The 17,020-nt window shown below is 44.4% G+C and overlaps 1 protein-coding gene across 1 annotated transcript in view; it reads left to right on the forward strand.

Moving 5' to 3' along the window:
• Positions 1-17,020, forward strand: part of LOC121595580 (adenylate cyclase type 3) — a 47,604-nt gene that overhangs the window by 6,556 nt on the left and 24,028 nt on the right. Inside the window, exons 2-5 of the mRNA XM_041919648.1 lie at positions 2,541-3,558; positions 9,463-9,634; positions 13,033-13,192; positions 13,418-13,567. Coding sequence (XP_041775582.1) covers positions 3,354-3,558; positions 9,463-9,634; positions 13,033-13,192; positions 13,418-13,567 — 687 coding nt within the window. The 5' untranslated portion in view covers positions 2,541-3,353. The remainder of the gene's footprint in view (positions 1-2,540; positions 3,559-9,462; positions 9,635-13,032; positions 13,193-13,417; positions 13,568-17,020) is intronic.

Consider the following 17,020-nt stretch of genomic DNA (forward strand, 5'->3'; position numbering starts at 1 on the left):
ATGTTGACTGTAAACTTTGCAGACACTTTTCAACTCACCACCAACTGCCAACCGAAAAAATAGAGATCTCGGGGGAAAATTGGGGCATGGAGCGTGGAGGCCGAAACCAGAATCATAAATTTTATGTCGACCTCGGCAGCGGCGCATAATTGAAAGGTAACAGCAACAGTACGGATACCCCTCGGGGCATTCAGGCGTCAGGGAAGGGGAATAGGGCGGGGGGGGAGGTGGAGGGATTGAAAGGGAGCATCATTTGGCACTAGGCACGAGCACAGTCGAGCCGAGACGAGTGGTAAGAAGGGATGGAAATAATTAACAATACACCGCAGCTCAATAGATTATTTTCGCGCGTGGCGTGTGTAAACAAGGAATTCCCCCGTTTTTATCGCAAGGGAGCAAGGGAGAGGTAATGATTAGATCTAGAGCAGTATGTATGTGTATGTGTGTGTGTGCGTTGTTTATAAATAGATAGTGTATGACGACCGCCTACTACCCGTAAATTAACCACAAACCGTTGAATAATCGTTGCAAAGGGCGCGTGGAATTGTTCCAAACTGCAACCAGTTTGTTATCTGTTAACACACACAGACACACATGTAAATTCGCACACAGTGACGCACATTTGTATCCATCAAAAAGGGGGGGGTTGGCAACGGGTGGTGTACGTACAGGCACGAGCTGAGCAATAATATTATTTGCTACACGTGCCAGGCCGCGATGGAGCCGCCTGGTGGTTCAGCCGCGATGGAGACGCATGGTGCCCGGTTAGAGTTGCGGCACGCTTCCTCTAATCCTGCCATAACCGTGCACCGTGCTCCTTTCCGGTACGATGAGCGCTGAGTGAATGCATTCCGTGAATGCAAACTGCGTTTCGCTGCCCGGTTGTATAGCGCACTCGGGTATACGGATGGGAACCGTAAAATGTAATGTTACATTATTTGTAATGCCGTGTTTTCGGGGTTTTAGATCCACTCCCGCGGGGTCGGGACGGGATAATGCATCCGTAAGCGCTCGGAGATCGTGTGGCGTTTTGTTGCTGTTTTTAAAGTTGTAGAATAATAGAGGGGAGTGGGATAAAAAATAAAATGTACAGCTAAGAGCGAACAGTAACACGGTTCACGGAATTGGCTGGAGCTCAAGGGCGTGTGTGTGTGTAGGGGCGGAGGGGAGGATTGCTCTTGCACAAGAACAGCAAAGCGAGCGTGGAAATTTCGCATCAAAACCAACATGCTTTGAACTTGCAGCATCAGCCATCGCTGGGAAGGGAAACTTTCCAGGGGATGTTTTTCTCTGGTTGGTTGCCTTTATAAAACTGCAGTATAAAGTTGCTTGCGGCTTTGGTAGCAACAAAAAATGCTGCAGCTTCACAGGGCAAATGTGGAAAGGAACGGCTGGTGTGTGTGTGTGTGTGTGTGTGTGTGTGTGTGTGTGTGTGTTGTGTGTGTGTTTGTGTGTGTGTGTGTGTGTGTGTGTATAACAACGTTTACAAACCCCGTTGCACTAAGAGTTGTTAATGTTATTCTGCAAAATTTTTGCACCACAATGTCTAAAGACAGCTACGTTTCCCCCATCCGCCAGAGCGCTTTCGGCATCCCAATTAAGCAAACTAACCACTCGGCGCCGTTTCGATGATGGAGTGTAGCAAAAGTGGGCTGGCACAAACTTATTCTAATTAGCATACATGCTGGGAGTAAATTAAAATGCTCCCCAAAAGCTTTTTTTAAACTTCATCACAACCACATTTGTTGTTACCATAGAGTTAAAAATAAAATTACACTCTTCTGTATATTTTATCAAATTTAAATTGCACACCTATGCTAAGGTGAAACAAACAGCCCATCTTGAATCGCCATTTCCAATCTAAAGTGCTTCAATGTGAGCGCAAAAAAGATGGACGCAACCCATAATAAACATCAAACACCGTTATCAATTTCAATAGCAGTCAGGTGCAGATGTGAAACCGTACCTTTGCTCGGGTGATGGTAATAAAAAAACACCCACGTCGAAATAAAACCTTCTCCCTGCGGGTTGTTGAGGCTTGATAGGTGGCGTACCAAAAGCGCTCTCAGGTATCGGGAGAAACCAATCCACCATCACTCACCTCTTAAACTTCGCCCGGAAGCTCTAGAGAAATGATTTGTGTCGGAGATTTCTCCCTCTATTTTCGCATTGGTCCGCTCGCTCTCAATTCATGCCCATTCTACCCAATCTAACAGCTTCAGATGCGCAAAGCTGACACGTATTAGGAGGGTATATGATTGATTGGGCACGCGTAACGCGCGATTGCGTGCCGCGCTGTGCGAAGTATTGCAGCAAAAAGTTTCTCCTTCCCTTTTTCAAACGGCAATAAATCTGCAAACGTGTCTTCCTTGCCGTTGTCACGGGCGGGCGAAAGTCGGCGTAATCGGGTGAACAAATCGATAAGAAAATATGCAACCAGTTCATTAACGATCTCCACTGGCACGTTGTTGACGTTCAGTTTTTTTTGCTTTTTCTCTGTACTAATCGCTGTTTTTCATTCCTCTTTTTCATTCTCTCAGCATGCTCGCAACAGCTCAAAACGACTGGCAGTGGCTGGTGTACGGGGGAACAGCATAAAAACTAAAAACATTTCAACTAACAGCAGACCATCGGACCAGCGAGCAACCACGCGAGCGTCACAGCAAAGGCTCGGGCACGGGATGGGATGGATTCTGCCACAGTGACAAACATGTGATCCCGTTTATCAAACACCGAAGAGCGGAACATCGCAAGCTCATCGTCATCCGGGCCAACACAGGGACAGGAGAACTCGCCGTGTCGCCGTCGACCTGGTCGATGATGATGTAGCAGTGGCGATGGCATCGCAGCAACGATAGAAGCAAACACACAACACTAACGCGCTCCGACCGCCCCGGAACATTCGTTAGCATTATCATCAACATCATCGCCAGCCGTGCTCTGTGTTTGTGTGTGTGTGTGTGTGTGTGTTTATGTATCCGTGTCCGTGTGTGTGAGAGAGTGTGTGTTGGATCCACAAGTCGACAGTCGATCATTTCACCTTCTTGCAAGTGAATACGGTGGTAGAAAGAGAGAGAAAGAGCATAAAATCATTCTGTGCTGTGCATCTTGCGCTCGATACTTGCAAGCGAATCAAAGCAACCCACGTGTGGCAAAGTGAGTGCGTGTGTGTCTGAGTGATTCGTGTTGGTAAGCTGTCTGTGCGACGGTTGAAAGGGCATTGTTTTAAAGTGAAATCGAAACAAAAAAGAAACGAAATAGACGCACCCTCCGTGCGCCGTGCGAGTGGATCAGTGAAAAGTGTAAGTGTGTAAAAAAGGGTACGCAAAATTTCAACCAACAACCAACACACGATGGACGGCACGATTGCGACGACGGTCGGTATCAATCAGCCCGGCACCGGTGGCGTGCTGCTGCCCGATGCCGTCCTCGACAAGCTGTACCAGAGCTACGCGCTGAAGCAGAAGCGGGTCGCGTTCGCCTGCTATCTGATCGCCTCGATCCTGTTCGACGTGTGGGCCATCGCGGTACCGCAAGGGCAGAGCGTCGAGAGCATAGGTAAGGGAGGGGGGGGGGGAGGAGGACACGGGATTGCAATGTAATTGCAACAATGGCAGGGCAGCGGCAGTGAGACACAAAAAGGCCGACAGAATTGGTATGAAGACGAGGCCACCTCGGCCGTTCAAATGAAGCTTCAGCGAGAAATGAACGAAATGAACTGCGGCCGTGTGCCGCAGCACTGCATTTCTAATGCTGGTGTATAAATTGTGGGGGTGAAAACCCTTGGTTTGCAGTTAGGGGGGGGGGGGGGTAGCAAGGAAAGTTTTCTTATCACTCGAAACTTTTCCAATTATTACGCAGCCATTATTTGATCCGGCGGCTCTTGCTTGTCGCGCTCAAGATGGTTTGGAAGATTTTTGAGCGAAAGTTGGACCGCGGAGGGGGATGAAGATTAAAACAAGTAAGGAAGAGAAGGGGAGGGGAAGTTTTTTGTTACGACTACCGTGTTCGTTTGTTCGTCAGTTCTGTTGACCTTTCGCGGCTGTGGAGGGTTGTTGGAAGGGGTTTTGACCTATTAAATTGTGCTTAAAGATGTTAACTGCACAATGGCTGTGGATTGTAAACTTTTCAGCAAACCGTTGGTGGCAGCTTTATCATCGTTTTAGTTCGCCTTCGTGTTCATTTTTGTTTTGCATTTTCTATTTTAGAATTGGTCTGGTCCTTTCGTTGTTTTACTTTTGTCATTTCTCTTTGCTTATATTGAATTAATAGACGTCATATTATATATTATCTGATTTCAACCGCAGAAAGAGAGCTTTTTAATGGTTTCAAGCTAATAAAGCTTAAGCATTACAGCACTCTACCTCTGTTCTTTGACAAATTTTGATTATAATGGTAATGCAATTGAGTTTTTTTTAACAAATGTAACATTGTAACATGTAAAAATATAGAGAAAAAACTTCATCGTACAACTTTTTTACGTGGTTTTTTTATAACAACGATGTTTCTCATAATAAAATTGGCAGTTTTCTCTCACCTAATTGGTATAATATTAGCTATAAATTAATTAAAATAACTTCATGACAAAAAAAAATACTTACTTACTTACTAGTCCGACGTTACAACCGCTTTGCGGTCTTGGCCTCAGGAGTGTCCGAAGCCGCTCACGGTCTCGCGCTTTCGTCTGCCGGTCCGTTATCCCGACTTAATGGCGGACGCATCCACGGCATCTTACCACCTCAGTTTGGGCCTACCACGCCTCCCCTGTCCTTGTGGACGGCCTAAAAAGACTTTACGGGCTGGGGCGTCCGTTTCCATGCGTACCACATGACCAGCCCACCGGAGCCAGGCGAGCTTGATACGCTGAACGACAGTGAGCTCGGAGTACATCTCGTATAGCTCGTCATTATAGCGGCTCCTCCTTTGTCCTTCCACACATACGGGGCCAAGTATCCTTCTGAGTATCTTCCTGCCCATGTTTCAGAGGCGTTTGTGAGTACCGGTACTATATAGGTACTATACAGTCCCAGCTTCGCCCGTCGCGACAGGTGGATCCGTCGCGACAAAACAAATACTTTTATGAATAAAATAAAATTTATTGCTTTCGTTTATTTTGTATAGTAAATAATAAATGCAATACGGCCGTCCCTACTGAACAATAAATAAATAAATAAATATAATAAACAATACACAAACACAAACAGCAATTGTTTAGGCCGGGTGATATTGTGCGTAAACGCTAGTGTAAATTCGATTTTAACTAGCGCATTTGGCGGCGACTGACCGAAGCAAGTTGACAAACATTTTGAAGCCGCTTGAGAAAACATGTATTTTTTATAGATTAAATTGGACTGGAAAAGCTTTGTGATTGATAGATAGATATATTGTGCAATTATTTCAGCCATTTTCGCATGAAAAACGAGGAAAAAACTTTTTAAAGGCCGGGCTACATTGATCGTACTCGCAAGTGTAATTTTTATATTCACTAGCGCATCTGGCGGCGACCAGCGCAAGCTAGATGTGGGTATAATTTAAGTGCCAAAATTATTCATGCTTGGTGTCTCATCAAGTTTCGACCAAGCTACCTGTTTGCCGTAGGAAATGTTGATAAACGTCCATAAATTGCAACAAAGTAGGTCGTTAATTGTTGTTGTTGGACAAATCGTCATTCATACAAAGCGCTGGGCAACATTTTTCCCCATCTTCCAATCTCTATCCATCATTGGGTAAAATTATAGCCTCCTCGACCCAAAACGTTTTTTGACAGATAAATTATGCCAGCATCTAGCTTCAACCCGCCGCCGCTAGATGGCGTACGCGTTCACAAAAATTACACTTGCGAGTACGATCAATGTAGCCCGGCCTTAAGGCCGGGCTACATTGATCGTACTCCGTAGTGTAAAGGCCGGGCTACATTGATCGTACTCCGTAGTGTAATTTTTGTGAACGCGTACGCCATCTAGCGGCGGCGGGTTAAAGCTAGATGCTGGCATAATTTATCTGTCAAAAAACGTTTTGGGTCGAGGAGCCTATAATTTTACCCAAGGATGAATAGAGAATGGAAGATGGGGAAAAATGTTGCCCAGCGCTTTGTATGAATGACGATTTGTCCAATAACAACAATTAACGACCTACTTTGTTGCAATTTATGGACGTTTATCAACATTTCCTACGGCAAACAGGTAGCCTGGTCGAAACTTGATGAGACACCAAGTATGAATAATTTTGGCACTTAAATTATACCCACATCTAGCTTGCGCTGGTCGCCGCCAGATGCGCTAGTGAATATAAAAATTACACTTGCGAGTACGATCAATGTAGCCCGGCCTTAATTTTTGTGAACGCGTACGCCATCTAGCGGCGGCGGGTTGAAGCTAGATGCTGGCATAATTTATCTGTCAAAAAACGTTTTGGGTCGAGGAGGCTATAATTTTAAGGCCGGGCTACATTGATCGTACTCGCAAGAGTAATTTTGATTTTCGCTAGCGCATCTGGCGGCGGCTGACCGAAGCATTTTGCCAAACAATTTGGAGCCGCTCCAGAAAATACGTTAATTTTCCATGTTTTTTTACTTAAATCGGAGGAGAAAAGTTTTGTAAAACGTAGATACATATGTTTTGCACGCATTGCATCCATTTTCGCAATGAAAAACGATGAAAAAACTACTTAATTTTGAGATCCGGCATGATCATTCTCTCGAGGTTAAAAAAAGCTTCTACCAGCCGCCGCCAGATGCGCTAGTGAAAATCAAAATTACATTACGGAGTACGATCAATGTAGCCCGGCCTTTAAAATGCATCTTTTTGGCACAACAACCGCTGTCGCTCAAGGCCTACCCGTAGCACTAAGTGGGTGAAACGGTCCATTCGGGGCTTGAATCTATGACGGGCATGTTGTTAAGCAGCAGAAGTTGACGGTACAGGGGACAAGACCGGCCATGCATATTTTATAATAATATAAAGCCAGAGCAGTTTTAATGTTTATTTTATAAAGGCCGGGCTACATTGATCGTACTCCATAGCTTAATTTCGATTTTCACTAGCGCATCTGGCGGCGGCTGACTGAAGTATTTTGCCAAACAATTTGTAGCCGCTTCAGAAAATATGTTATTTTTCCATGTTTTTTACTTGAACTGGTCTGGAAAAGCTATGCAATTGATAGATAAATATGTTGTGCAAGTATTTCAGCCATTTTCGCATCCAAAAACGATGAAAAAACAACTTAAATTTGAGATCCGGCATGACCATTCCCCCGACGACCAAAAAATGCTTCGGTCAGCCGCCGCCAGATGCGCTAGTGAAAATAAAAATTACACTTGCGAGTACGATCAATGTAGCCCGGCCTTAAAGGCCGGGCTACATTGATCGTACTCCGTAATGTAATTTTGATTTTCACTAGCGCATCTGGCGGCGGCTGGTAGAAGCTTTTTTTAACCTCGAGAGAATGATCATGCCGGATCTCAAAATTAAGTAGTTTTTTCATCGTTTTTCATTGCGAAAATGGATGCAATGCGTGCAAAACATATGTATCTACGTTTTACAAAACTTTTCTCCTCCGATTTAAGTAAAAAACATGGAAAATTAACGTATTTTCTGGAGCGGCTCCAAATTGTTTGGCAAAATGCTTCGGTCAGCCGCCGCCAGATGCGCTAGCGAAAATCAAAATTACTCTTGCGAGTACGATCAATGTAGCCCGGCCTTAATAATACATAACTTGTATGAATTTATTCATTTGTTACTTTTTATTCAGTATTAAGGCCGGGCTACATTGACCGTACTCCGTAATGTAATTTTGATTTTCACTAGCGCATCTGGCGGTGGCTGACCGAAGCATTTTGCCAAACAATTTGGAGCCTCTTCAGAAAATATGTTATTTTTCCATGTTTTTTGCTTAAATCGGACAAGAAAAGTTTTGTAAAAGGTAGATGCACATGTCTTGCACGCATTGCATCCATTTTCATGACAAAAAACGATGGAAAAACTAATTATTTTTTAGATCCAGCACGACCATTCCCTCGATGACCAAAAAAGCTTCCACCAGCCGCCGCCAGATGCGCTAGTGAAATTCGAAATTACACCAGAGAGTACGATCAATGTAGCCCGGCCTTTATGTTCAGAATTTATAAAAATATATAATTTTAAAGGCCGGGCTACATTGATCGTACTCGCAAGTGTAATTTTTATATTCACTAGCGCATCTGGCGGCGACCAGCGCAAGCTAGATGTGGCTATAATTTAAGTGCCAAAATTATTCATACTTGGTGTCTCATCAAGTTTCAACCAGGCTACCTGTTTGCCGTAGGAAATGTTGATAAACGTCCATAAATTGCTACAAAGTAGGTCGTTAATTGTTATTGTTGGACAAATCGTCATTCATACAAAGCGCTGGGCAACATTTTTCCCCATCTTCCAATCTCTATCCATCATTGGGTAAAATTATAGCCTCCTCGACCCAAAACGTTTTTTGACAGATAAATTATGTCAGCATCTAGCTTCAACCCGCCGCCGCTAGATGGCGTACGCGTTCACAAAAATTACACTACGGAGTACGATCAATGTAGCCCGGCCTTAAAGGCCGGGCTACATTGATCGTACTCCATAGCTTAATTTCGATTTTCACTAGCGCATCTGGCGGCGGCTATCCGAAGCATTTTGCCAAACAATTTCGAGCCGCTCCAGAAAATACGTTATTTTTCCATGTTTTTTACTGTACCTGGACTGGAAAAGCTTTGTAATTGATAGATAAATATGTTGTGCAAGTATTTCAGTCGTTTTCGCATCAAAAAACGGTGAAAAAACAACTTAAATTTGAGATCCGGCACGACCATTCCCTCGACGACCAAAAAAAGCTTTCTCTAGCCGCCGCCAGATGCGCTAGTGAAAATCGAAATTACACATGCGAGTACGATCAATGTAGCCCGGCCTTAAGGCTTTTTACTATTTAGCAAAGAAGATAAAACATTGTTGATTGGATTGAATAACTGAGATCTTTGAATTATATCGCTTTGGAGTACATTACTATTGTAGTTCAATCACCATTGTTACCTAAATCATTCTCTTAGCTACCTTAAAAATGATTAATTCTACTTAAACTACTATTTATGAACAATTTAACTAGTCCTAACAATTGATCAATATTGCATTAATTACTAGAGAAGATTCTAGCTTCTTTCATTCAGCTTCCCTCATCTAATCCTCCATAGTTTTAATACTATTAAGATATTAATTTATCAATAATCTCCCAATCGAACCTGACCTGCGTTGCACAAGAACGAAATTGCATTTCTGTTGCCTCCACATTTCATGCGCCCCGCCCACCGAACAGGGGGGTGAGGGGGTGGGGAAAAGCGCTTAAAGAAACTTTAACCTGCAACAAATCACACCAGCCGAACGTAACAGCTTCGTAATCTAATCGCAAACCCACTCTAATGCTCTCATGCTTTTCTTATCTTTTCTCTTCCAGTCGTTACCAGCGTGTTCCTCACCATCAACATCGTCCTGGCCATCGTGCTGCGCTTCTGCGGGCGGGGCCGTTTCCGCGGCGTCATATGGGAAATTGCACCGCACCTCGCGTGGCTGCTCGCCATTAAGCAGCTCTTCCTGCAGCTCTTTCTTAAAGGCTCGGTAACGCCCAGGTAAGTGAACACAGAGCACAAGGGGAGGAACGGAGCTGTATAGAGGGGGAAGTTGTTTGTTGGTTGTTCCTCGTCCGGGTAGCGGGTTTTCTTTGCCGGTGTACACGGAATTGACTGTTTACGTTGGCGCGCTGTTGTTTGATCGGAGTCGCTGCCGGAGTGAAACGAAACGAAACAGGAAATGCAGTCGACCGAACCAATCAATTCGATTCCGATGGCAAAAGGGCTAAACGGGTCCTCGTTAGTGTAAGGTACGGTGCTGCTGGCAGTGATGATTTCTCCATTCTTCACTCCAATGCTAACGACACACACACACACACACACACACATACAGGTCACAGTCCGTCTGCAGCCGTTCGTAATGATCCGCATTCGTACATGTGGCTACAAATAGAGAAAGAAAGGAAAGGCACGGAGCGTTGGAGGGAAATTCTTGGCAATTGTCATTGTTGGTGTAGCTGTTGTCAATCACACTATGTTCCATAGTAATGTTTTGTGGCGTGAAGCAGAACCGTCCCCAACTTTGCCAAAGCTAACGAGACCATCCCGACCAGCTTCCTCCTTAAAACGGTAAGCAAATCGGGTTAACGATGGAAAGGCTTGCAAGAGACAAGGATAAGTAGCTTACGAAAACGAACAAACCGGTCCGATTACAGTGTTGCCTGAGTTACCACAACCAGCTCTTCCAACCGCGCGACACGTTTCGTGTTCATTCGCTGCACGGAAATTGAGAACCGTTTGCAAAAATTAGTTCCATTTCCATTCAACACTCTCTTCTGCAAACATTGAACTATATTGAACCTAATTTCCTTTCAATTGAACCCCGCGTGCACCCGTGCGCGGCACGATCTGGGGGAGGGGTCTGAGGGTGGAAAATTCATTACCATTGCTCGTAAATCGTAATTATTTCATCCTGTCAACCCCGGCAATGTTCGCGCTGGTAGGTTCGATTAGTTGGCGACATGATCGAGACAATTTGTTATCAACATTTACATCCAGCTCGGCTGCCACTTTTGCCACGCTTCCCGCACACACACACAGCTTCACATCATTTAATAAACGGGCTTCTCGTGATTGCGCCCGCGTTCCCTCGCTTAATCGATTGAGCATAAATTCCTGCTCGCGAGAGCTCTGCCTGCTCGGTTGTCAAATCAATTTCGCTCGTGAAAAGCTCATCACGCGTACATAAAATCATACCGCAGATGCGTGTGTCTGTGTGGTGGAGCGTTTATGGAAACATGCTGCCTTGATAGGCTTGCCTTGTGTGTCCTTGCGATACAGGTTGATGTTGCATCGCAAACAATCATATTTCGAACCAACACAAAAAAAAAACAGAGAGAGTGTTTGATCGAGATAGCGACAGAAGCGATGAGTGCATTCGTACGCGAAAATTAAACTTTCTCTCAACCCCTTTCCCCGTATGCCTTCCCATTCAGGAGGATTGAGGTGAACAGCAAATATCAATTTTCGATTGACACACAGGGCTCGTATCAAACTATCGGTAATGGCACACCGACCCACATTCGGTACGGTGCGTCAGGACCTAGACCTAGGCAACACACAAACACACGATAGGAGCGATTTTAAAAGGATGAAAAACCCTCCTTTCCCCCACCTTCTTCTTCACCCTCGCAGTTCCGTTTTTTGGAATGCAAAGCGAGTCCATTAATTTTATTGACAGTGCGCTCTTGTAACTTTATCCCTTCGCCATCATGTCTGCTCGGTACAGGTTCCCGTGTTGTCGTGCAAATAGCACCCTTCCACCGCCCTTGTCCAGTCTAGCCTCATACACGTACCGCACACTGGTTCACACATACACATGCATAAATGCAAACATAGTAAGTGGCCTGGCACACTATTACTGTCCTCCTCCCACACCTTGTGGGGCGTAATGCGCGGTTCGTCCGAATCATGTAAATGAATATTCATGCCACTGCCAAAAGTGTGTGTATGTGTGTGGAGACTCCCTAATTTAAACTTAATTATCCGGCAAATAGCACACCCAGTGCCAGTGGCGGCGCGTGTACTTGGGCGCTGAATGTGAGTAAACAACTGTGAGTGTGTGTAGTTTTCTTGTAATAGCTTCTTTATTTTGCTCCTCCTTTTTTGTAACAAATGCGTCTGCTGTGAAGTGCAGATTGAATGTTTTGGATGAAGCAGCAGCGTGGGGAGAGAGCTTTTCCTTGTCTGAAAGCTTTGGCGCGTTTATGATAATTTTGTTACCGAGCTGTGTAATGATGTGCAGCGCACCAGCGAGAGTGATAGAGCGCGCTGGGAGCCGCGCCGGTCAGGAACAAGTAATGCAGATGATTACACACGCCTCCCCCCTGAGGTACCAGACAACAAAATATGATAAATGGGACTGGGAATATATACATTTTATGCTTCTCTCATTTTTATGGTGAATGGAATAGAATAAAGAATGGTTTTCAGTCAAATTGAGAAATGAACAGAGAGTGAGGTGGGTGTAATGCTTTTTTTCGTTAGATACGAAGTAGTTTTACAGAGAAGAGAAAAGTTCATAATGGCGTTAAAAATGTGTTGAAATTACTCATCCACCGTTTTGACTGTGCGCGCGCGCTGGTAGTGAGATTTGATTTACGTCCTATCCATCACACGCTCGCTCCCCTAACCACTGGACTAATGTGCTGCTGCTGCTCAGCGACGTTCGGGAGCGTACAAAAAGAGAACACGATCGTTATTCTGCTACACACTATCTGTCTCTGTTCTTCCTTTCTCGTTCTCTTTTGCTTATGGTCAAGTAATGCGCATCTTTTTGAAGTTTTCCAAACTTCCATTTGCAACTTTCCAATGAATATTCCTAAATCATTCAATAGCATCCCCCGGCCTCCGCATTCAAAACACTCTGCCCACAAAGGACCGCCGAGAGAAAGAAGCAAAAAAGGGCCACCAAAATAATCAAACTTAATGCAAAAGGCATAGTCAAACGGTGCGGCCCCTCTCTCCTTCCCAAACCATGCCAGCATACAAATTGAAGGCGGCCGACTCAAAGACTGGGTGAATACTGGCGCGCCGTAATTCCCCACTGGAACCAGCTAACAATCCCCCCTACTCGCAACACCCGAAGCTGTCCCAAATCCCAAACCCAATTATTGCCTGGTGGAATTATGGCACCATCCGGCCACCGTGTCCTCCCTCCCCGGACTGTACTGCTCCGGAGAGATGCTTAGAGTGGGAAAACGAACTTTCCCATCGACCAAAGATTGTGTGCCCTTTTTATCGTTGCTTTAAGGAATATTAGATCCTCGCTCTCTCTTTCTACGCCCAGGAACAAAAAAAAAACAAGCAGCATCAAAATATAAGCAGCATCGGTAATATTTTATGACTTCATTTTTGTTTATGCTTGGGGACTTTCTGCTCTTTCCCATCCTTTCCAGAGATTCGCTCGGCTGGGCGGTGCTGCTTAATTTTTTAGTGTACGTCACCCTGCCAGTGCTGCTGAAGTACACGGGGATACTGCTTGGGCTCGGGTCGTTCGCCACCTACGTCAATGCCATCATCGGACTGGCCAAGAAGGAAAACTATTTTTGGGAACAGGTAAGCGCATCCTCTTCATCTCGTTTGTTTTTTTCTGGTATTCTTTGGAAAATCATTCCGTACTGTTTTTAGAACTTATTCTTTTTTTTACAAAAATAAATCCCCCTCACCTCATGGACCCATTCTGGGCCGGATTACTAGTTCGATTGCCTCTTTATTGTTTCGGTCCCATCCGTGTCTCGAGTACTGTTATATTTGTGCTCTTCCGTTTTTTCCCCTTTCTAGCAAGTGGCCAACATACTGCTGCTGATCGCTGCTACCCTCATCGGGCTGCTGTGCTACTTTCTGGCCGAGGCAAAGCAACGGCGCGCTTTCCTGGAGGCGAAGCAGGGCCTCGAGGTGAAGATGCTGATCGAGGAGCAGTCAGCCGAGCAGGTCAGTAGTGTCAGTCAGCTTCCGGTGTGTGTTTGTGTGTGTGTGTTTCGGTGAGGGGAGTTTCTGTTCCCATGAAAGGTTTTAAAATAAATCAATCATAAACCAACCAACATGGCCGGAGGCTTGATTTACGATCTTACGGGATTGCAATCGCATTTGTTTTTCTTTCGTTCTTTTCTGCGTGACTTTGTAAGGGAAAACAGATGCCACCGGTCGAGCCGGCTTTTTTGGCAAACCGTGCAGCGGCGGCAACATAAATCAAACAAGCCCGAGCTCGGCCCAGGCATGACACGAGTCGCGTGTGGTAAAGTCACGGTTACGAAAGGAAGCAGTCATATGCCGCTGTACGGTTCGCCGTTGGGTCAGAGGTCGTCTTTCCTGTGTGCTTCTCCGTCCGTGCTACAAATGGCTTGAATGCTGTGCGGATTGTAGAGTTGCATGCGTTTAAGGCAAGATGGGGGGAAGTTGAGCAGCGCAACAGCTGGCATATGTCGACTGTAGGAAGCTCCATGCAAAACCGTATCGATCGAGGCGGCTGTGGTCTTCCCACAATGGGGCATTGGGAATCGGTTGCAATCTATTATCCTCTCCCATCCATGTGTTTGCGGTGAGATTTGCTTTGATTTGGCTGTCGGTAGACGTAAGGGAGTGATTTAAATCTTTGGTGGGTGTAGGTTTTGAAAAATTAGCCCGTTTCTGGGCATGACTAATTGAGGATGCCACTAGCCGTTGGCAGGGTAATCATTATTCTCCGTGGCATACTCGTTCAGAGAGATGAGTAATTGACATAATGTGTTGTGTCCTCTCATCGGGTTTAGAAACATCTGGTCTCAATAAATCGTCGATCTTCTAGTTCATAGCCAAACACAAGTCAAAGAAGAAAGCAAATTGAAAAGGTTTCATCGAATTCCGTACTACATGACGAAAGGGAAATCAATATGCTGAAACGCTAAAAACATTGCAATGTATTTCAAATTCATTTCAATCTTATGCTGATTCTATTGAAATTCTGGAGCAGAACAATATGTTCCGCACGAATGTATGCAATTGTATAAGCAAAGTAAGATTATTAGAGATGAGTTATATGGAGATTTGGCTCTCGAGATGAATGTTAGTGAGTTCCCAAGGCTTCAAGATTTTTATCCAAAATCCAAAATTAACAACCTTGTTTGAGCAAAACCCGTCCTTTCACCCGTCCTGTCAAAAAATGATATTCAAATTTGGTTATAAAAACATGCTATGAGACCACCTGGACTACATACACTTTGATTCTAGATTCCATCACCTGATATCTTTAATGCACTTTATGATAAGTGTAAACATAAGAGTTGTTTTGTCATTTTTTCGATCAGGCACTCGAATCTAATTCTAACTTTGAGGCTAGAATAATCTAGACTGAAAATTGCAGGCTAGTTTTATGTGTCGTTTTGTATGGATTGTTTACATGATTTCAGCCTCCAACTGTCAAACTCCATACAAAAAGCTGAATAGAATCATGAAGGGCCCCATGTATAGATTTGTAGCGGAATTTGGGGCAAGTGTGTCACTTTAAGCATTTCATGTTATAAAACGTGTTTGTCAAAAGCCGATTTAAATCTTATAACCATTTTACAGATTTTTTCTCACTCATAAATGAGTTTCGCTTGAAAAAAGTGTAAACAAAGATGTTTTTGAAGCGTTTTAAAAAGGGTCCAAAAAGACGTTGTTTTTTTTGGGCTATGGGGCCAGTGTGCCACTCGTATGGGGCAAGACGGCCACCTGGTTAAAATTAACGTATTTTTGACAGCTCGCACCTATGAAAGATGGTGGCCCACTTGCCCCAATTTTCAACTAACCCCACACAAAATTTCACATTCTCTCAACTTTACGGTGGTGTAAATATTTTCTCGGTTGATTGTTCCCATGATTTTTGAGGGCTTATTTGGTTTTATTAAAAAACTTTAATAGTTTGCTTAATTTTGAATCTCAACATAAATCAATTCAAAACAATGGGGATAATCAATTGATCTTTATGAAATTCGGCACAGTATACCTAGTCATTGGAACGCAATCAACTGTATACACAATTGAACATTTTACTAAATTTTTTACAGAAAAAATGCTTGGTGGCACTTTTGCCCCTAAGGCACACATGCCCCAAATTCCGCTACTGCTCATTTATTTATTTTGAAGGATTCATGTAGACAATGAACATATTTGTAAAAAGCATTTCACAATTCCAGAATAGGATCAGTATAATTTGCGCCAAGAACTTTTCCATTTAGAAATTTTTTACCTCTGAGTCTACGTCCCTCATCCGAGATTATGTTCTGTTGGATGGATTAATGTTCTAACATCTCGTTGTGTGTCTCTCATGTCAATTATAATTGACAAAATGGGATTAAATTTAATGCCCAATATTTTGCCAATCTTCATAATCCAAAAGCATCCCCTCGTGAACTTACAGCGGTAAAACATGTTTAACAATTTCACCCCGGTGTTGCTTCAAACACCGAGCCGACACCAAATTTGTCACCGTGTCAATTAGCGTTAGTTGCCTTAGAGCTTTCAATTAATTACACCGCAGACGCATACCTTCTTGTCTTGGCGTCGTTTGTTAAACCTACCCGCAACAGCAACAGTTTTGTTTTGCTTTTATTTTACCGTTCAGCTTGCGCACAAAGGCATCGTAACAGTGTTTCTGCCTCCACTGTCGTCACAAGCTCGCGGAATTACTCACGAGCATCAGCGTCATCTATTTGCGGAGAACAACAACGCACAGCCTCACTACAACTATTACGCGGCAAGGTCAGACACTCCGTTCGGGGGGACCCGTCCCATTAACCGGACACTTTGTGTACGAGACTCGTAAAAATACGTCCCCCTCGGTCTCTCTCGCTGTCCCCACTTCAGACACCGTAGAACCTGTCTGTAAATGGTCAAATCTTTTGAGTGCTGTTCGAAAATGCGAAATACGGCGCGATTCGTACGGGCGACAGTATGATGGCCACATTTGGACAACGATTGACGCTGGCTGACGATGACGGCTGTGTACGGACGACGGGCGTTGTTTTGTTGCTCGTCATTGGAGGTTGCAACATTCGTCACGCGCGGCGGCTTTCGTTGGGATCCAATCCAATGGATCGTAAAACAAAAGTTTGCTCGTTTCGATACGGTTTCGAAGTGCAAAAGATTCACTCTGCTAGAAAGTTTGTGTGTGTGTTTGTGCTGTGCTGTATCGTTTCGGAAGTTGGCACTTTGTAAGTAGTTTACTTTGCCGGCACTTAACCCGCCGGCAACGGTATCGGGCTGACTTAATCTAATTGAATTGAATCAAAGCGGAGAAGCAGGACAAAGGAAGGAAATTGAAGCAGCTTAAATTGAATGCAGAGGAATGCAGGCAAAAATGCAGATTACTTTCACCGAGCGGTAATGGTACAGGGAATGGGGAAAGCGGATAAAAACGTTGGTTGG

The sequence above is a fragment of the Anopheles merus genome, chromosome 3R, assembly GCF_017562075.2.
Source record: "Anopheles merus strain MAF chromosome 3R, AmerM5.1, whole genome shotgun sequence".
Lineage (NCBI taxonomy): Eukaryota > Metazoa > Arthropoda > Insecta > Diptera > Culicidae > Anopheles > Anopheles merus.